At 46.0% G+C, this 18,069-nt stretch overlaps 1 protein-coding gene across 1 annotated transcript; it reads left to right on the forward strand.

Moving 5' to 3' along the window:
• Positions 1-3,507: 3,507 nt before the first annotated feature.
• On the forward strand, positions 3,508-17,764 carry gnai1 (guanine nucleotide binding protein (G protein), alpha inhibiting activity polypeptide 1). Its single transcript, XM_076158917.1, has 9 exons — positions 3,508-4,008; positions 10,987-11,029; positions 11,598-11,739; positions 12,138-12,295; positions 13,849-13,977; positions 14,882-15,011; positions 15,180-15,333; positions 15,785-16,006; positions 16,500-17,764. Exons 1-8 carry the CDS (start codon positions 3,891-3,893, stop codon positions 15,973-15,975), a joined length of 1,065 nt encoding a protein of 354 aa, XP_076015032.1. The 5' UTR covers positions 3,508-3,890; the 3' UTR covers positions 15,976-16,006; positions 16,500-17,764.
• The last annotated feature ends 305 nt before the right edge of the window (positions 17,765-18,069 follow it).

The following is an 18,069-nucleotide window of genomic DNA, read 5'->3' on the forward strand; positions in this document are numbered from 1 at the left end:
CGTCCCTCAGTCCGCCTGGCAGCCTGTGCTCCTGTCTGTGTGTGTGTGTGTGTGTGTGTGTGTGCCAGCAGCAGCAGCAGATGAAGCAGACTGTATCGTCAGAGGAGCTGACAGAGCAGCTAAGGCCAGGTAAAGGTACAGAACCCTCTGGCACCGAGCCAAGGACCTCCCGATAAATGACGTTACATAAAGGCCGCCAAAGGTTGAAGGTTCAGCGGCCAGGTGATATTCTGCCCTGTATCAGCCAGCACTATCACTCAAGATGATAAGAGCTACAAAAGGGTGAGGAGAAAGGTTGACAGAAGAGTTCAAGTAGATAAAGGGCAAGGTTGTCTTGGAAACGACCTGACGCTCAGCTCTAGAAAATAATAATCAGAATTTTACAGTATCTTATTTAATTTCCTGTAATCCTTTGTCATTGTCCATAGATTGGACCGGCGTGGATCCTCAGAGCAGAGCTGGAAGTCCTCAGGTTATTGCCATAGTATCTCAGTCACATGCTGCAGATCCATAATGATTGAAGATGCGTCAAAGCTGTTTGCGCCTCACTGACTCAGCATCATAGTGGTTGTGTCCCTATTTGGTACTTCATTGATTCAGTACCTTAAATTTCCCAGATTCTAACCCTAATCCAGATCTGAACTATTGGATGCAAGAAGAGGTCAGAAACAAGAGAAAAGTATGGTTAAGATTGGTATATTTCAAAAATGACCATATTTTCCTTGTCGTACTGTCATAAACACACTGTATTTATGTGTTTATGTGTTTATGCATGTTGTATTTCTCCTCGTGATGCTTTCAGAGGCAAAATGAAATGATTAACTCTTAATGTCAGCCTGCTATCTGTCTGGGTTTTTATCTTTACAATGCAGATTATTATTATATGCATGATTTTGCTTGAGTGTTGTTGGAAAACCGCCATCAACAACACAACTCCGGATTTGTGTGTGATCCTCGATCAATGTCAAAGTCCTAAACACTTGTCTTTCACTTTGTTACCCCAGACTTCCAATATCCTGGTACTACATCTGCATAAAACATTACATTTTGCTGATATGCTCATTTTATTCACCATTTTTCTTGTTGTTCCTGAAGCAACACACACACACACACACACACACACACACACACACACACACACACACACACACACACACACAAATACACAGTGCCGCATTGTACTGCTGTCCTCAGGGGGGTGCTTTGTTATAGGTTTGGCTCAAAACAATATGTATAAAATGTAATTTACTACCACTGCAACTGGAATCATAAATTCTTGAATGCTTCATTTATTTTGTTCTCTTTTTTTAATCCACGCCACTTGGCACTTAAGTGTTTTTCTACTCTTCTCTATTCTATTCTATTCTATTCTATTCTATTCTATTCGGCATTCCATCGTGGGTCTTGGGTATTTACACAATAGTTGAAGTCCCTGCAGGCTTTATATCATAACACTTCTCCTCTGCAACGCGGTAAGGCTTCGTTTCTCCACTAGAGGGCAGCACCAGCTTTCCCTCTGCTCCCATTGCTCTTTTGTTGGTTCTATGATTCACTTCAACCACACAGACTTTTCTATTTCTGTGCACGTTCCAGTCAAAACAGGATGTTTCACTTAATTATAATCCCTTTCCTTTTCTGTGACAAACATAAACGCGTGAACTAAAAGCAAGTTTCTCACATTTTGTGATATTCTTTTGAGTCGATTCTAGGATAAAATTTGCAAACCAAAGGTATTTGTTGGCATATGGCATTGTTTTGACCATTTCTAGGAGAGGCACCTTTTCAGATTATCCTCACACATTAGGCAGCCGCATCTAAAAACAACCAGGGCCAGAACTCACAAACAGAAGGAGGATCTTACTGCACGTCCATGACTTCCCTGTGTAACAAGGTCATAGGTCAGCTGCTGAGAGAGACACTTTACGTCCTTCTACATACAGTGAAGTGAATATGAAACAGACTGGACAACTCTAGACGATGCAGGGACGACAGCGAATGTTTATTTTAACTTTTTGTCTTGCAGTTCTTCTGGAAAATTGGGTTCTGCTGATTTCAAGAGCAGTCACAACAGCATTGAAACTGCAGGATTCTGCGAAGGAATTCTCATTCACAAATCTAAGCTCAACATGTTGATTTGCAAGAATGTGAAACTCTTATTATTTGTAACACAACCCCGTTTTCACAGTTGCTCCTGCCAGCAGTGTGCCGAGAGCCAATTCATGCATCCGTGCACTTGTAGGATCGATGTGTGGAACAAACTGTTTTTTGTAATTCATTCGTAACGGCTGCCTCATGTTTACATGAGGACGGTGTGGGATCCTTTGTACTGTACATGTTTCAAATAATGTGACTAGAACTCCCCAAATATTGTGAGTAGAATCATATCGTCTTATTTAAACAACAACTGTGCTTTTCCAGGAAGGTGATTTATAGCTGTGCACTCTGTGTCTGTGCTGTTTTCTTTACTGGCTGATGACGTAAACAGTTTTTGCATACAGGAGCTGCACCCACAGTCTCCCTGTCCCACCTGATCAACACAGAGGGAAACCTCCAGCCACAAAGGCATGAGGATGGAAAGTTCATTAATGCAAATTTAGAAGCTATCCTAGGAATACGTTTGAAATGAAAATGGCACGGAAAGGCAGCGAGTTAATGTTTACACTGCAGGATTCTTTGTGTGGCCAATTTTCCGGTGAACGCCTTATAATTTTGTTTGTATAAAGTGTTGACTTACTACACCTATTTTCAGGGTTAGAGGTTTGGTTCCAGTCCATGGAGTGGATGAAAGAAATTAAAATATTAAGACAGCACAGTGGTAGATTTTTGTGTATTTAAGTTTGATCAAACTCCACTTGGCCTATACTGTCTCCACTACAGCAATAATACTACATCACAAGACTTTTGTGTACCCTTATACCATAAATATGCCTCAGTCTAACACTGAATTCCATGTTACATATTTTGTAAATTTTACGAGGTGTTTTATCGAATTTTCATCGTTTCTTATATTATGCCTTTACAGGTAGTTATTGTGGGTCTATAAAAATTAAAGCTCCCATTTAAAATGGGTTAGTGAAGTTAAAGAGGGTTTGTATGCAATCCGAAGGCAACAACATAATTTCCGGTGTGTCCTTCACAATAAGAGCAAACATTTAACGAGCTTAACCAGGTTGTGCTTTTGTTCATAAGTTTGACTCTCTCATGTATACAACTTTCCAAAGATCATAGTTTGCATCAGCCAGTAAGCATGATCGTCCGTTATGGTTCCATTAAAGCTACAGAGTGCAGTTTTGAATTGTCCCTATATAGCCATGCTATTGCTTGAAAGATGTTTGTTGAAATATATAATAACAACAAACGTGTTTATTTGGAAGAAAAAAAAGTTTATTGTGGGTCGTAGATGTGTCTTTGTGCTGCTGTCTCTTGAGGTTGCTTCTTACTTTAGGGGCGCTCTTATTATGAAGAACCCATAGCGGAATTAGTATTAATGCCGCTACTTGCCAAACGCATCGCAGGTTTAGCAGTCGTCCGCTGTCTCGCACACACACACTCACGAAGTCTCCGCTGCAGCGAATGGAGGCGAACGGGTGGGAGAGACATCACCGAGGAATTACTTCACCTACCGAACACCGTCACCTTTGAGGATATCGAGTCGAAACACCGAAGAATTGTGAAAAACGGACGAGACGCCGGGTGTTTTTTTTTTTACAAAGCCGAATCTCCACCAATTTCAGCCCCGACAGAAGAGCTCCGGTCGCCGCCTGTCATCCAGCCGAGAAAAAGGGCGTGTGTGTGTGGGGTTGGAAGCAGCGTTTTATCCGTTTCATGTGGGTCTTGTATGTAGGCTATTTTGTCTCTTTTCGGGTGTGAAGGACACAGACGGGTCGAGGATGGGATGCACGCTGAGCACGGAGGACAAGGCGGCGGTGGAGCGCAGCAAGATGATCGACAGGAATCTGCGGGACGACGGGGAGAAGGCAGCCCGGGAGGTCAAACTGCTGCTGCTGGGTAAGAGCGGAGCGGAGGTCCGGGGAGGGGAGGAGGGAGGAGGGGGGTACGCGCAGGAAAATCACCCCGGGTTTATGCTCGCTTTTCAGGCGGTGCCAGGTAGAAATGATCCCTCTTTGAATTCCGCATAGCACCTCCATCTGCTCGGCTTTAAACCACAGCTCTGTTTGTCGATTTCTCCCTCAAATTGTGTGTTTTTGCTGTAAGTTGAGGTGTTTTTTTGCTGCTCTGTAGACTTAAATCCTCCCAACAATGGCTCATTCCACCCCTCGTCTATTCCAGGGCAATGCAGTGCAAACAGGCCCGAGCCTCATTAAGGGGCCCAGGCTCCACTCACAGGGAATAACACGACCCCAAACTTAGTATTTAGCACGCCTAAGTCGTTAATTCCCACATTGTTTCATGCACCAAACCTCACGAGTGCCTGGTGATGCTAGAGGTTTGCACACACTCACATTTTTTTCTTTTCTTTTTTTGTGACATGTTGTTGCACCTCTGGGGACAATTTCAAGTTCAAAAATGAGATATTTGCATAACAAGAGTTGTCACAAGGGCAAAGCAAGAAATGACACTAACGATATTGTGAAGATGAGCAGAAAATACCCTGGTAAATCTCTTAAATCCCTATAAATCATTACAAAAACATGTCAGCAGCTTGTTGGTGTCATAAGATGTGTGCTATGGTCTAATCGTAGTCATGAATGGGTGGTTGTGACTATTGCCTGAGTGCTTTATAACAGAGAACCACACTTTATCCGGTTGTACTTGGATATTTGTCCGGAATTTTAGTAGTGACGGGCCCAAACAAGAAGCCAGTGTTGGGAATTTCAGCTCACAGCCGTTATCTTTCTACTGTTGCCACTTTTTGACCTCATCATGCAGTTTTTCTCGGTCCCTTGGCTCATTTCACTTCCTCATAATGTTCGAATTCCAGAATTATCTTCTTCTTCTTTTTGGAAGGCAATGGCGTCTTTATAAATGACATACACGCTGCAGAATTCTGTTATTTGTATCAATACAGAGCGTCGGTGAAAAACTTTTCCATCGGCCTCCTGTGTGTTTAGCTTTGGCAAATGTTGACATACACACACACACACGGTATGTGGGTTAGCAGGACACGCAGGCTGAACCCAGTACCAACAGGGGGTGAATGCGCATAATATCAGTCCCGGAATCTCCTAAACACAACACTGGCCTTCCTCCCATCTTGTGTTGGTTGAGATTGAACCCCCCCTCCCCCCCACACACACAGACACAGACACACAGCTATTTGGAGTTATTTCGGGTAGGGAATGACTACTAATGACTTTGGATTTGGGTGTTTGTATTGTACATATTTAGTTGAGGGCAAACTGCATTCCTCAGGTACTGGGAGGCCATGGTGGGGCTTGCTGATTGAAAACGAACAAGTCAGGTCAAGTTTCTGCTATGCTCGTTCAGGGCGGAGTGTGACTTCCCATCAGCCTTTTGTCCCCACACACACCAAACTGCATTGATGGGCCTTGGTTTATGTTTTTGGTGGTGTTGCATCTGTAAAGGAGCAGCTGTCAGCGCTCACACGTGGCAGTTTTGGCACCTTTGCCGTTATGTGTCTGATCTTCTCAGTTTGGTAGCCTGGTGACACACACACACACACACACAAAGACACACACACGGCCTCTTCGGGTTACTGCCCAAAGTGATGGACAGTCAGACGATGAGTCCTGGAGAAAGGAAGCGAGGGGCCTGTAAGCTGAGAACGCCGCTAATGACTGAAGCATTAAAAATGAAAAGGCTCCACCGCGGCAAAGCAGAGGCCTGAGTTTGGTTGTTTGCCTTAAAGATAACATCTTTCATCTTCAATTGTTGATATACAAACACACTTTCCCGAATCTGTGTGTTGTAGCGCTCCTGACAGGATTCAAACCCTTCATTGTCACGGTGACAGAGTGCTGTTTAACGTAGCAACCCCCTCTTCCAGAGCACCGTCCTAGATGCTCATTTCAGCTGTGAAATCATTGTGCTGACGTCAAAAAACGCATTTGCATGGAACATAATTTGAATCCTTCTGTGTGTGTGTGTGTGTGTGTGTGTGTGTGTGTGTGTGTGTGTGTGTGTGTGTGTGTGTGTGTGTGTGTGTGTGTGTGTGTGTGTGTGTGTGTGTGTGTGTGTGTGTGTGTGTGTGTGTGTGTGTGTGTGTGTGTGTGTGTGTGTGTGTGTGTGTGTGTGTGTGTGTGTGCGCACCGTCAAATTCAAACAAGCTGACAGCCTCAGTTGCCTTTTTCTAGATGGCGAGTGTGATATTTTCGAGGAAAAGTGAGCACATTCCTATTTTGGCTCCCTTATCTGGCCCTCGTTTTTTATTCCCGTCATCTCAAGGACCCAATTATTCCACTATTCATATCTGCACGCAAAAATAGATTACAATCTCCTCGGCCTAATTAGCCTTGCGAGGGATGTCGTGAAAATGTGTTTTTCATTAAAACTTCTGCCTCTTACATAACTTTTGTCATTTCGACACACGAGTATTACTCATCCTGGGGAGGAGGAGCATTTATAGTGCTCGGATTCGTTTATCGCCGTCATTAGACATTTCCCTGAATAGTTCAGTGTGTGTGGGAAACAATCTTCTCCCCATCAATCGGCTTGTTGGCAGATCGATCACAGTGATTTAATGCGGCCTTTTCCCCCCGGCGGGTAGCGACGTTCTGAGTTCTCCTGGAATCCTTCACAAGTGACTCATGCTTGAATCCGCCCCGGAGGGAGCGGGAGGAAAAGAGGAGGGCCGGGATTGAGAGTGAGAGAGGACGACAAATGATAGAGACAGAGAGACGATGTCAAGGCATTGAGTATACAACGGTGCACCGCCATTTATTGGATCCAAAATCAGGGGTCGTTCCATTTAAGTTTGCCAACAAATTAGATTTTCAAAGCCAAAAAAGCACAAAATTACAATATCCATCAGTACAAAATCCTTTCAACTGTCACACAGCTCATATGCCGGGTTTCGGTAGTCGACAGGAGGAATCTGACAGCAGGACAGGACCAAACCTGCCCACAATGGTCGCTCTCTCTCACTCTCTCTCTCTCGCCCTGTGGAGCTTTAATACAGGAAATGTCAAAAACAATTTACACACACAGATTTCCCCTAATTTATGGCAGTTCAGCGTCTGTAGGTCAGTAGGTCTCAGTGTCTTGTTTCCCTTAAACACGATCTGACCATTGCTGACTATAAGGATGAGTTGCGTAACCACCTGCTAAACTTTGATGTCAATTTCCAGGTTACTAAATCAAAAAGTCTAAAACTGGTGCCAGTAAACGCTTTCATTGGGCAACAAACCGGTTCTCAAAAGTAGGTCATGTATTTCACTGTACTTAATCCAACAAATTGAAGGAACTTTTTTTTGTTCTTTATGGACTCAATCGTGGTCCTAGGGGGAAGTTCTAAGATGAAAAGGTGTGTGTGGTAGGTTGGTAGAGAAGGCCTCTGTTTTCTGGTATAGAAAAGGAGAACTCTGTATTTTCTCTGAAGGGGTCGGCGTGGAACGTCCGAAAATAGTTTGAACCGCGCGAAACAGAAAACAGCTGCTGCAGCGGTTTTTGGGTCTGTAGCGGTTTTTGGGGGTTGTGGGCGTATCAAAGCGTAACACGACTCTGAGCAAAGGCCTGTGTGTGTGTGTGTGTGTGTGTGTGTGTGTGTGTGTGTGTGTGTGTGAGAGAGGGAGAGAAACCAGGACGACTCTGCATTTTGTGCTTTCTAGGCCCACAGGCTTTGAAACCACAATGGCCACGCCCAAATGACATCACCGGGGAGAGAGAGAGAGTAGAGGCAGGTCACTGACATAAACGCATTCCTCACCTCTCAACTGACACAAATGACGCCTGGCACCGGACGCATGGGGTTTTATCGTTATCAGGGCAGGCTGGCCGCTCGCGTCAGTTCTCGTACTCGTGCAGCTGCTACGTTTGCATTTCTGTGAAGTGGCGTTGGCCTGTTGAGGCTCGGACAGACGTAGATTGTGCCTGCTGCTACATTCCAAATACTATTCATCAAACGGCTGTAACGTTCTATAGGTCTGGGGTATCCGATTTCCCATGGCCTTAACTTTGTCCATCATAGTTCAGATAAGATGTTAATACCTCAGTATTATGCAGCGTTCAGGTCTGACTGCATTACTTCATGTGGTGTGTGCTTTGGGACGAAGGATATAATCTTGAGTATGGCTTTAAACCCGTGGTTCCCAAAGTGGGGGGCGCAGAGCTACTCCAGCGGGGGGCGTGGCGCGGGACCGGAAGTGGAGCGATTTCAATAGATACCGCCTCAGGAAAATGAATGAGGCGATACTTCTGATTTATAAGAGGGTGGCGCGAAAGAAAAAGTTTGGAAACCACTGCTTTAAACTATTAAACTATATTGGTGTACTTTGAGTAAAAGACCTAGATGATGTGATATGATATGGATTCACACTATTATATAAATGGTATGTTGGCTTACAATTGTGAACAGGCGTGCGTACTTCTACTAATTATAAACAACAAGTCACCTAAGTTAAGCAAACAACAAGATGTGATTGTCAGCCATGTGTATAGTTTCACTCTGTAATTACAGTAAAGATAAATATATAAGACCCTGAATCGGTTCTGGAGTAAACCTGTGTGGACTTCATGCAGATACTCACATATTGGAACATTCATGTGATATCAGCGACCTAGACATTTGTAATTACGTAATCCTAAACTGGGTCACTGGTATTGAAATCCAAGTGGCAGCATTGCAAATTTGTTGAAACGTGACACCGGACGACCCAACGTCCAACTATTGCTCAACGAATCTGGGCTGTCTCATTATCTCGTCCGTGGAATTGAAGTCGCACTGACACACCTTTTTTAAAGTCCAAATCATTTATTTTTCCTGGATTTGCTGTCACAGTTGTCCAAGAAAATGATGACAAAAGAGTATTTTTTTTGCTAAGTTTGCTTGCAGAAGATGATGGAAAATTAGTTTGGATTAGGCTCAGTGGGCTCGACGTTCCCTTTTGGGGAGGGGGCGCCTGAAGTAGATTTTCGTCGTTCCACTCTGAGAGGCACCGTGTCGGTATGTGAAGTGGCATCGCCGCATTGCTGAAATGGCACCCGGGGACACGACCACTGTGTCAGTCGACCGCTAGGCCGTGCCCGGTCGAGCGGCGTTGGCGTCCCTGGGGCATTGGTGCAGCTGAGCGTTTGGCCTCGGAGTGCTGGAAGCTGTCCCCTCCCCCCTCCACCGCCTCCCTCCAGGGTAGTGACACGTAATTAAATTAACGCATCCTCAGGTGCGCTCATCCAGCTCTGCTAAAGGTGAAGTGCCGGTGCCTCACTAACAGCCTGCAGGCACACTGAGGGAGAACCTGGAGGAGCTCGGGCAGATACTTTGCTCTCATGTGGGTTTTTGTTCCACCTTTCAGAAATAAAACCCCTGCAGTCATTGTGGTTAACTTCCTGGATAAAATAGTGTCAAGTAAAGAAACTCACATATACAGCATAATTGGTGAGTTGTATTTTTAGTGTCTTGTATTTGAGTTTTAGGGTGTTAACATCACAGCTTGCTGGAGTCGAGAGAGAAAGGACCCAAGCTGTCTTTGATGTGCCTGAACGGGGTTGGAAAGTCACAAAATACACTCATGTCCTGAAAGTCACATCAACTGTGAAGATAAATGTACTACAAATGACTTGTACATTCATCTTTCATAGTGTCTTTCTTTCGTTATTGTGAAAAAATCGCAATGTGACTTTACAAGATACATTTCTTTGCAGCAGTCAGTTGTGTTTTACTTCCTCCAACCTTCTCTGTAGACCCGCAGTCGCATATATCAATATTCAATGTGTTCAATATTTACGCTGGAGTCCGACGTTCTGTATCACGAGGACTGAAAGTCATTGGGACGGTTTCTACCCAGGCTGTCGTCTGCCGTGTTGGTTCCCTCCACAGACTCATTTGAGGCGTAGTTGATCTTGAGACATTTCGCGTGATGTGAACGTGTTATGTGTTGGGTTGGGGTGTTGCAAGTGTGATTGAGTGCCGCGTGTCAGGGGGAAACGTCGCTCTCTTCGCCTCGCCGCTTTTCAAAAAGCGGAACTAGGTTTTTGGCAGCTGATATATAATGCAAGACCAGAACCATCTTGTCCCGGTCGACAGTGTCACGAGGTAACAGATAGCGCTTGAGTTGGTGATACGATTCCACTTCCCCTTATTCTGTTTCTAAGGCCGAGAGAGAGAGAGAGAGAGAGAAGACGGGCAGTGTGTTTCCGCTACTCTAGAGCTCTTTGAAGACTCTTCCCCTCGGCAGGCAGATGTTTGCGTTGGAGAGGAAGCAGCCAATCGCCTCGCTGTGACCACGTCTGGGTCCGTGGCGATATACGTTAGAGCACAGGGGAGGGAGATGGAACAGACAGGGCTGAAAGAGAGGAGCAGATGCATAATATATGGCCTCGGTAGAAGCCAACATGTCACAGACACACGCACACACTTCAAACCACAAAGCCTCCTCAGGTGACTGTGGCCGCACACTGGATGCCCTGGATATAACGGTTGCCATGGCACTGTGACGTATGAGAGCTGGAGCGCCGGTCGGCAAGCGGAGGCAGCGTACGGCGTGTCATCCCCTTCACGCTCCGTCTCTTCGTCCCTCCATCCCTCCGTCCGTCTCCCTTTTTATAGCACCGTCGTCTCGCCCGTCAACACCATGGCCGTCAATCTGATTAGTCGCCGGCGCAAAGTGACCCCCGACCCTCTGTGCCAAGACGACGTGGCGCTTTATGGCTCATGAAAGTCAAGCCGACCAGTTACGCTTTAGTGCTTCGCGATTATTCTGACATAATATCGATAAATGCAACTTTGCTTAATGCTGAAAGACATTAGGATTGTTTCGTGCCACATGATGAAACCTAAACTCTCTCCTTCTCCCTCCCTCCCTCCCTCTCTCTCTCTCTCTCTCTCCCTCTCCCTCTCCCTCTCTCCAGGTGCTGGTGAGTCGGGGAAGAGCACCATCGTCAAGCAGATGAAGTGAGTTTATTTCTCTCCTCGTCGTCATCGTTGTTGCCACACGTTCATTTTCCACGACTCTGTGTCAAAAGCCAATCGTCCTTTTATTCCGCCCTCTCTTGGTAATCTTACACCCGGTGAGTCAGGATACAAACAAATACGATGCATTATGTATGAGACGGATTCCATTAGGACAAACTGTCCATACTGGCCGTATGGGAAGCGTGTACGTCTTCCCCTCAGCGTGTGCGTGAACATGAATTATGTTATTCATCAACTCTGTTTGGCCAGAGTCATAAATCAGCAGGCCACCGCATGTCAGCAACACCAGGTTCTTCTACATTTAATTGGATCTAAATTTGCGTTTGGTGATGGCAAGCATTGAGTATTTAAATACAAGCAAACTTTCCCCTGCATTTCCTCGCCTTCGTAAGCCGAAACACAAACTCGTATGCCAAATGGACCAGCACACAGCGTTTGGCGAGCAGCGTTCAACATGAGCTTTGGCTCAGTTCTCGGCATCGCCAGCTGCGTGAAAATGCGTTTGAAGGCCACTGTGAAATCGCTGACTGTGGCTTTTTTCGCCCAGGATCATCCACGAGGCGGGTTACTCAGAAGAGGAGTGCAAGCAGTACAAGGCCGTGGTCTATAGCAACACCATCCAGTCCATCATCGCCATCATCAGAGCCATGGGACGCCTCAAGATTGACTTCGGCGACTTCGCCAGAGCTGTGAGTGACAACTATGATCTCCACCATCAATCAATCCACTTGTTTGTTGTTGTTCTTAAATGTGCGAGGAAACGTCCATCTGTTCTCTGCCCATGCTAAGAAATTAGAATTGCAAATATTGTCTGACTAACAATCAAAAGTGTTTTTAAGTTAAAAAGCAAAGTTAGAACGAGCAAATGTTTGGTATTTTTGCCTCAATATGTGATCACAGATTTGTTCAAAGTAACACCGATGCTCGGTACAAATGTGCAACTATAGTGTAACTTGTTAATTTCCTACGACTCAAAGGAATCATCAATCAATCAATATGAGATGAGAAAACCTGTGGTTTCTAAACACACTCGATAACAACATATATGTTTGTAACTTTTGCTTGGCCTCCATCTCCCCTCCCTCAGGACGACGCTCGGCAGCTGTTTGTCCTGGCCGGCTCGGCAGAGGAGGGCTTCATGACGGCAGAGCTGGCCGGCGTCATCAAGCGGCTGTGGAAGGACGGCGGCGTGCAGGCCTGCTTCGGCCGCTCACGCGAATACCAGCTCAACGACTCGGCGGCATAGTGAGTCACACACACACACACACACACACACACACACACACACACACACACACACACACACACACACACACACACACACACACAGAGGAACAGGTCTGGGATCTCTTTGGCGTTCCACATCCATCCACAGAGGAACCCGGAGCTTGTATCTTGATAACCCAGTGGACATCAGCGAGTGCGAGCGGAGAAGCCTCTGCACGTCTCTCTGGACTTTGAGTTTTAGCTTGCTCGTCAATATTTGCCCTCCTTAGCCAAGCCCGATGAGCCAGCGGTCGGAGACGTGTTTATCTTTGACTTTACGCTTTCATTACAGAATCTCTTCCCAGTACCGCTACAAAACACCCCCCCCCACCTCTGGCTGCCAAACCGCTCCTTCCTCATCCTTGTGTGTGTGTTTTGCGAGTGATGATCTTGACAGCAGAAACAAATTATGTTGTCACGAAGACGCCTCGTGTGTTTGGTTGGCAGAGGAGCCATTTGCCTTGTTTTGCTGCTGCAGAACAAACAATTGGGCCAAGGAAGCCGCCTTTGTTGACCGTTCTCTAATTGGCTCGTCTAATCCCGCCATCCGGGACATTTTCACGGACGGGGAACGCCACATTACCAAACCTCCCCGCTCTTTTCATTCGGGCTAATACCCTGGAGGACAAACAAAAGGCTCGTTTCATTAAGGGGGAGATTACTTGTGTTTGCCGCCTGCGTCACTAATCTTGTTCCACCGTAGTTTATCAGCAGTAACCTTGACGAGTTGCTTTGGGCCACAATATGTCCAGCAGGTATAAACACACACACACGTCTGGCCGCTCCTGATTATCAAATGTCTGCCGTGTGGACTATTAGATAACAAGATGATTAGATAACAAGATTCTTAGATGAGGAGATAACTGTTATCTGTCTGTTTTCTCTATAAAGCATTAGCTCGCACATGCTGCCATCGATAAAGACTTCCCAAGCACGTTTTCCGATTTTCCCTGTCTTGTTATCTCAGGAAAACAACAAACATCCTCTCTCGACCTTTGTAGTTTCAGCTGTGATAAACTTAAATTCAGTCCATTCTCTCAATACCTGCTCTGGGTCGCTGATATGTGTTTTTACAAAAGAAATTGGGCAACACCCTGCACAGATGGTCACACACACTCAGAGCACCCAGTGGGAACCGGGCAAACACGCGGAGATCACGCAGACTCCACACACCCGAGACGCACAGGAGCTTCACTTATCCACCTTAATGTCTTGAATTTAGTTGAAAAATCCCACAAAGACGAAGAAGAATTAAAATATGTAGAGGAACAAAGTGTCAAATTTCTGTGCGTATTTGCATATTTGCCAATATTTACACAACCAACAGCGTATCTGCGATAAGCCGAGTCAAATATTGTATTTGCATCTGAACTGGGTTTTCCGTCTGCACTGAGTTCTGCAGAAATTATCCCGCCACACACCCACACACACACGTCATCTAACCTTTTAAGATGAATTCACTAACTCTCCTCACTCCTCTCTCTCTCTTGCTCTCTCCCCTCATTTCCTCTCTCCCTCTCTCCCCATCTCAGCTATCTGAATGACCTGGACAGGATATCCCAGGCGACCTACATCCCGACCCAACAGGACGTCCTCAGGACCCGAGTCAAGACCACCGGCATCGTGGAGACGCACTTCACCTTCAAGGACCTGCACTTCAAGTGAGAATCCCCTCCCAAACTCGGCAAACTCTGCGCGCCTCTGGGCCTCACAAAGCGGCTTGATTAGTTCCCCTTCCTGTAACTCACACACACACTCGCCCATGTAGAAATGCCCATTGTGGTTGTGCAGCTGTGTGATGTTGTGACACACACAGCGATGACTCATTTCTAGCCTCTCCATTGAGCAATGCAGACAGGAAGTGAGAACTGTCGGCTCGGATGATGTCATGGATGTATATAAGGCAGCAGAGTGTATCACTCCCGAAAGACAGAGGCATCATATGAGCTCTGAACGCATCATCACCACAGAACTAAACCCTGTCATGATGACGGACTCTAACCCAAGCCCGCATGTCGCCGCCATGTGTGCATCCCCGTTATTCTGTCCATTCTGTGGAAATGAAAGAGATAACCCAGGTTTCCCCTCTCATATTTACGGTGGTCCCTTTTTTTGTATTGTTTTTTTTACGAGCCTTTGTTTTCATCTTTGCACTTTATGATATCTGAAGTCAAATGTCGTTCCGGCGCCAGAGCCACCAGCTTGGAAATCGTAAACGTATAATAAAACCATAAATCACGTCTGGCCGCATCAGAGTTGCTGTCAGTTTGGTGGGCTGATTGTTAAAATCACAGGGTTCCCTCTGTCCCTCTGTCCCTCTGTCCTTCTGTCTGTCTGTCTGTCCAGTCCTGTGTTTATGAATCTTTTGTTCTCTGCCGTTACAGTCGTCAGAGTCATGTGCATTTTTTGTCACGGATGGATTTTTTTGTGCAACGAAAACACAAACTGACATAACACCTCCAAGCGCTTTTCCATCAATTTCAGTCATTTTCCATCATTTTCTCATGCTCGCATCTGAGTCATGGAGCGTGTGTGTGTGTGTGTGTTCCGTTCTCTCCCCACCAGGATGTTTGACGTCGGCGGTCAGAGGTCTGAGAGGAAGAAGTGGATCCACTGCTTCGAGGGTGTGACTGCTATCATCTTCTGCGTGGCCCTCAGCGACTACGACCTGGTGCTGGCCGAGGACGAGGAGATGGTGAGCAACACGATCACTCATGTGTCTCTGCAGCAACGAGAATGATTCATGGCGTTGAGAGATCTCATTCATGGACTTAGCGGATTTATGAATCAGCGATCACACGGCTTATGCAACTCCCGTCATTCAAGCGAAAAAATTGATGTCTGTGTTTTTTCTTCCCCCAAGAACCGAATGCACGAGAGCATGAAGCTGTTCGACAGCATCTGCAACAACAAGTGGTTCACGGACACTTCCATCATCCTCTTCCTCAACAAGAAGGACCTCTTCGAGGAGAAGATCAAGAAGAGTCCCCTCACCATCTGCTACCCTGAATACGCTGGTAAGTAATCCTGTAAAGAAAGACAGAAAGAAAAAGAGAAAGAAAAAAATATATATACTGTACATTCTGTGGTTTTTTCAGCTGACCTTCCATTATTAATCTGGAACTTTCACATTGAAGATGTTTCAGTGTGACTTGATTTAGGAGGCAAACATTTCATATCTGGGTTATTGTCTTTATTTCCCGTGAATCGTCGTGGTTTTTCCTGTTTAGAGCCACCGTTTCCATATTTGGAAGCAGTCTGGCCTGAAGCTTTGTATTGTGAGCCTGTGGGATTCATTTTCCCAAACTGTACTTGAAATTAGCAACATTGACCTGATATCTAGGGAAATGACCTCCGGTATCATCCTCTACAGTCAACATCCGGTGTTACTCTTAAAAAGCAAAAAGATGATGTCGTCTCCATGTTCTCTGCCACACACTGGTATAGTTAATGTTCGCTCTCTTTCAGGCTCCAACACGTACGAGGAAGCGGCCGCCTACATCCAGTGTCAGTTCGAGGACCTGAACAAGCGGAAGGACACCAAGGAGATCTACACCCACTTCACCTGTGCCACGGACACCAAGAATGTGCAGTTCGTCTTCGACGCCGTCACCGACGTCATCATCAAGAACAACCTGAAAGACTGTGGCCTCTTCTGAAGGCCACGACAGCCACGACCCTTTTCTCTTGGTAAGGAACTCCACAAGGCTGCCCTTCCCTCCTGCTCAGTCTTGAGGGAGGGAGGGAGGGAGGGAGGGAGGGAGGGTTTGGTGCACATGCAGGCCAGGTGTGTGTGTGTGTATATACTGTATGTGTGTGCATGTGTAGTGGAGGCGGAATCGTCGCATGTCAAGATTATCACTGAACTCAAACAACTGAGGAAACCGTAGGAGGCAGAGTTGCATCTCTCTGTCGCTCTCTTGCTCTCTCTCTCTCTCTCTCTCACTCTCTCTCTATGTAATCCATCATAATCAAACGCTTGCGTATAATTCAATCTCCTCATCTTTGAGTTCGGCGCCTTTTCCCTTGCCGGACGCTTAAACAGATTTTCTGCTCCATTAAGATGTTTGTGTGGCGACGGCGGCGAGGTTGATGTCTGGCCGGAGCGTCCCTCGCCCCTCCCTCTTCTCCTCCTCCTGCTCCTCCTCTGCTCACCTCTCTCTTTTTCACCCTCTTTCCTCAGGCAGTGGAGCCAGTTTATCTTCGGCGGGGAAGATGAGAGGAGTTGGAAGGATCAGTCACGGACCAGTGCTGTACTATATGCCACTTTTAACAGCTTTATTTATGTTTTTTTTGTCTTGGAACATTTTGAGCGTTGATGGCATTTGTGTAAAATGTTTGTGTCATTGTAAAAGCATCACCGCCGCGACTTTTCACAGCTTTGTTTGTTTTGTTTTTATTTCTTTTAAAATTGTGGAGAGGAAGGTGGAGCAATGTTGTGGGGTTTTTTTTCGCCGTTCCTTCCGCCACCGTCTCTTGAAGAGGAAACTTTTAGTGTCGGTGGGAATGCTTCTTTTCTTCCTTCCCTGCACCTCGGAGAGATGAAGGGTACACTTTGAGTCCAATTTGTGGGTACTTGTGCCTACGCATGCTTCCCCCCCTCCCCTGCAGTTGTAGTCCCAGATGCTTGTTCTGTTGCCTGCTGAATTGTTCCAAAACATAAGAGGTCAAATGTTTCCATACGTCGGTGTCCCTGATATCTATGTGCACACCACTGAGCTATTCGGAGAGAAGAAGAAGAGGATTCCCTCTGGTCCAAAGGTACATGGGTCTCCATGGTGACCAGCATGTAGCCTCCACAGTCCCTTACCCCATCCCCACCAACCCACCCCACACGCCATGACAATGGAAGGCCCCCGCAGGCCGATCATGCAGTACAATACTGAGATATGTATATTGTTACATTTACCCCGCCTGTATGGGGTCCTGGTTTTTAAACGGTGTACAAAATATCCATTCTTCCCAACCATTCGGAAAATGGTTAGTCGAAAACACAGAGCTTGTGATGCGCTCAGGTGTTAAAATAAGTACAAAGACCAGATTGGCACATTTTACTGTATATTTTAATGTATTCAGAGGAACGTTTATGGAGCTTTAGAGAGAGAACCACGGGAGAGACAGATGTTACAATGAGGTATGAAGTATCTTTAGGGCTCAAACATCATCCTCGGATCCTGCTTTTAACGAAGATTTGAGGTTTAGACGTCCGAATTTCAGGATCCGCAGAGTCCTTTTCTAGTGAGGAAGTCGGGAGACGGTCAAAGGAATCCTGGTCTGACCTTCAAGACCAGTACGACTTTGCCAAGAGGTGTGATTCATACGGTCCTGGATCTGTTCATGTAAAGAAACTGCCACAACTGTCAATGTATGTGTATGTTATCCTTGGATGGAGGATCTTTGTAGACTCATCTCCCTTATTTTGCTAATAAAAAACATTTACAAACCGTATAGAGTTGTGGAATCTTTGTAGTGCTGTTCAGTCTAAAAGATGTTCCACCATTTGTCCCTCTAATGACTTCACGCTTTTTTTTTTCAGGAGGTTTTTGGTGCATTTTGTTCCAGGCAAGCGGCAGTGTTATTGAGTTTCATGGTTCTCCATTTGGCAGCGCCTGTGCAGGAAGCCGTGTGAGGATAAACTCTGCCCACCGTCCACTCAGACATGAAGAAGCCAATTTGACGAGCACCGAAATGTCTTCAAGACAAAACAATAAGTCATGCTGGAGATCTGTTGCCACGGACGACTGAGAACCTCC

Source organism: Genypterus blacodes, unplaced genomic scaffold (assembly GCF_046128005.1).
Source record: "Genypterus blacodes isolate CSIRO-AG114 ecotype Tasmania unplaced genomic scaffold, CSIRO-AGI_Gbla_v1 ptg000090l_1, whole genome shotgun sequence".
Lineage (NCBI taxonomy): Eukaryota > Metazoa > Chordata > Actinopteri > Ophidiiformes > Ophidiidae > Genypterus > Genypterus blacodes.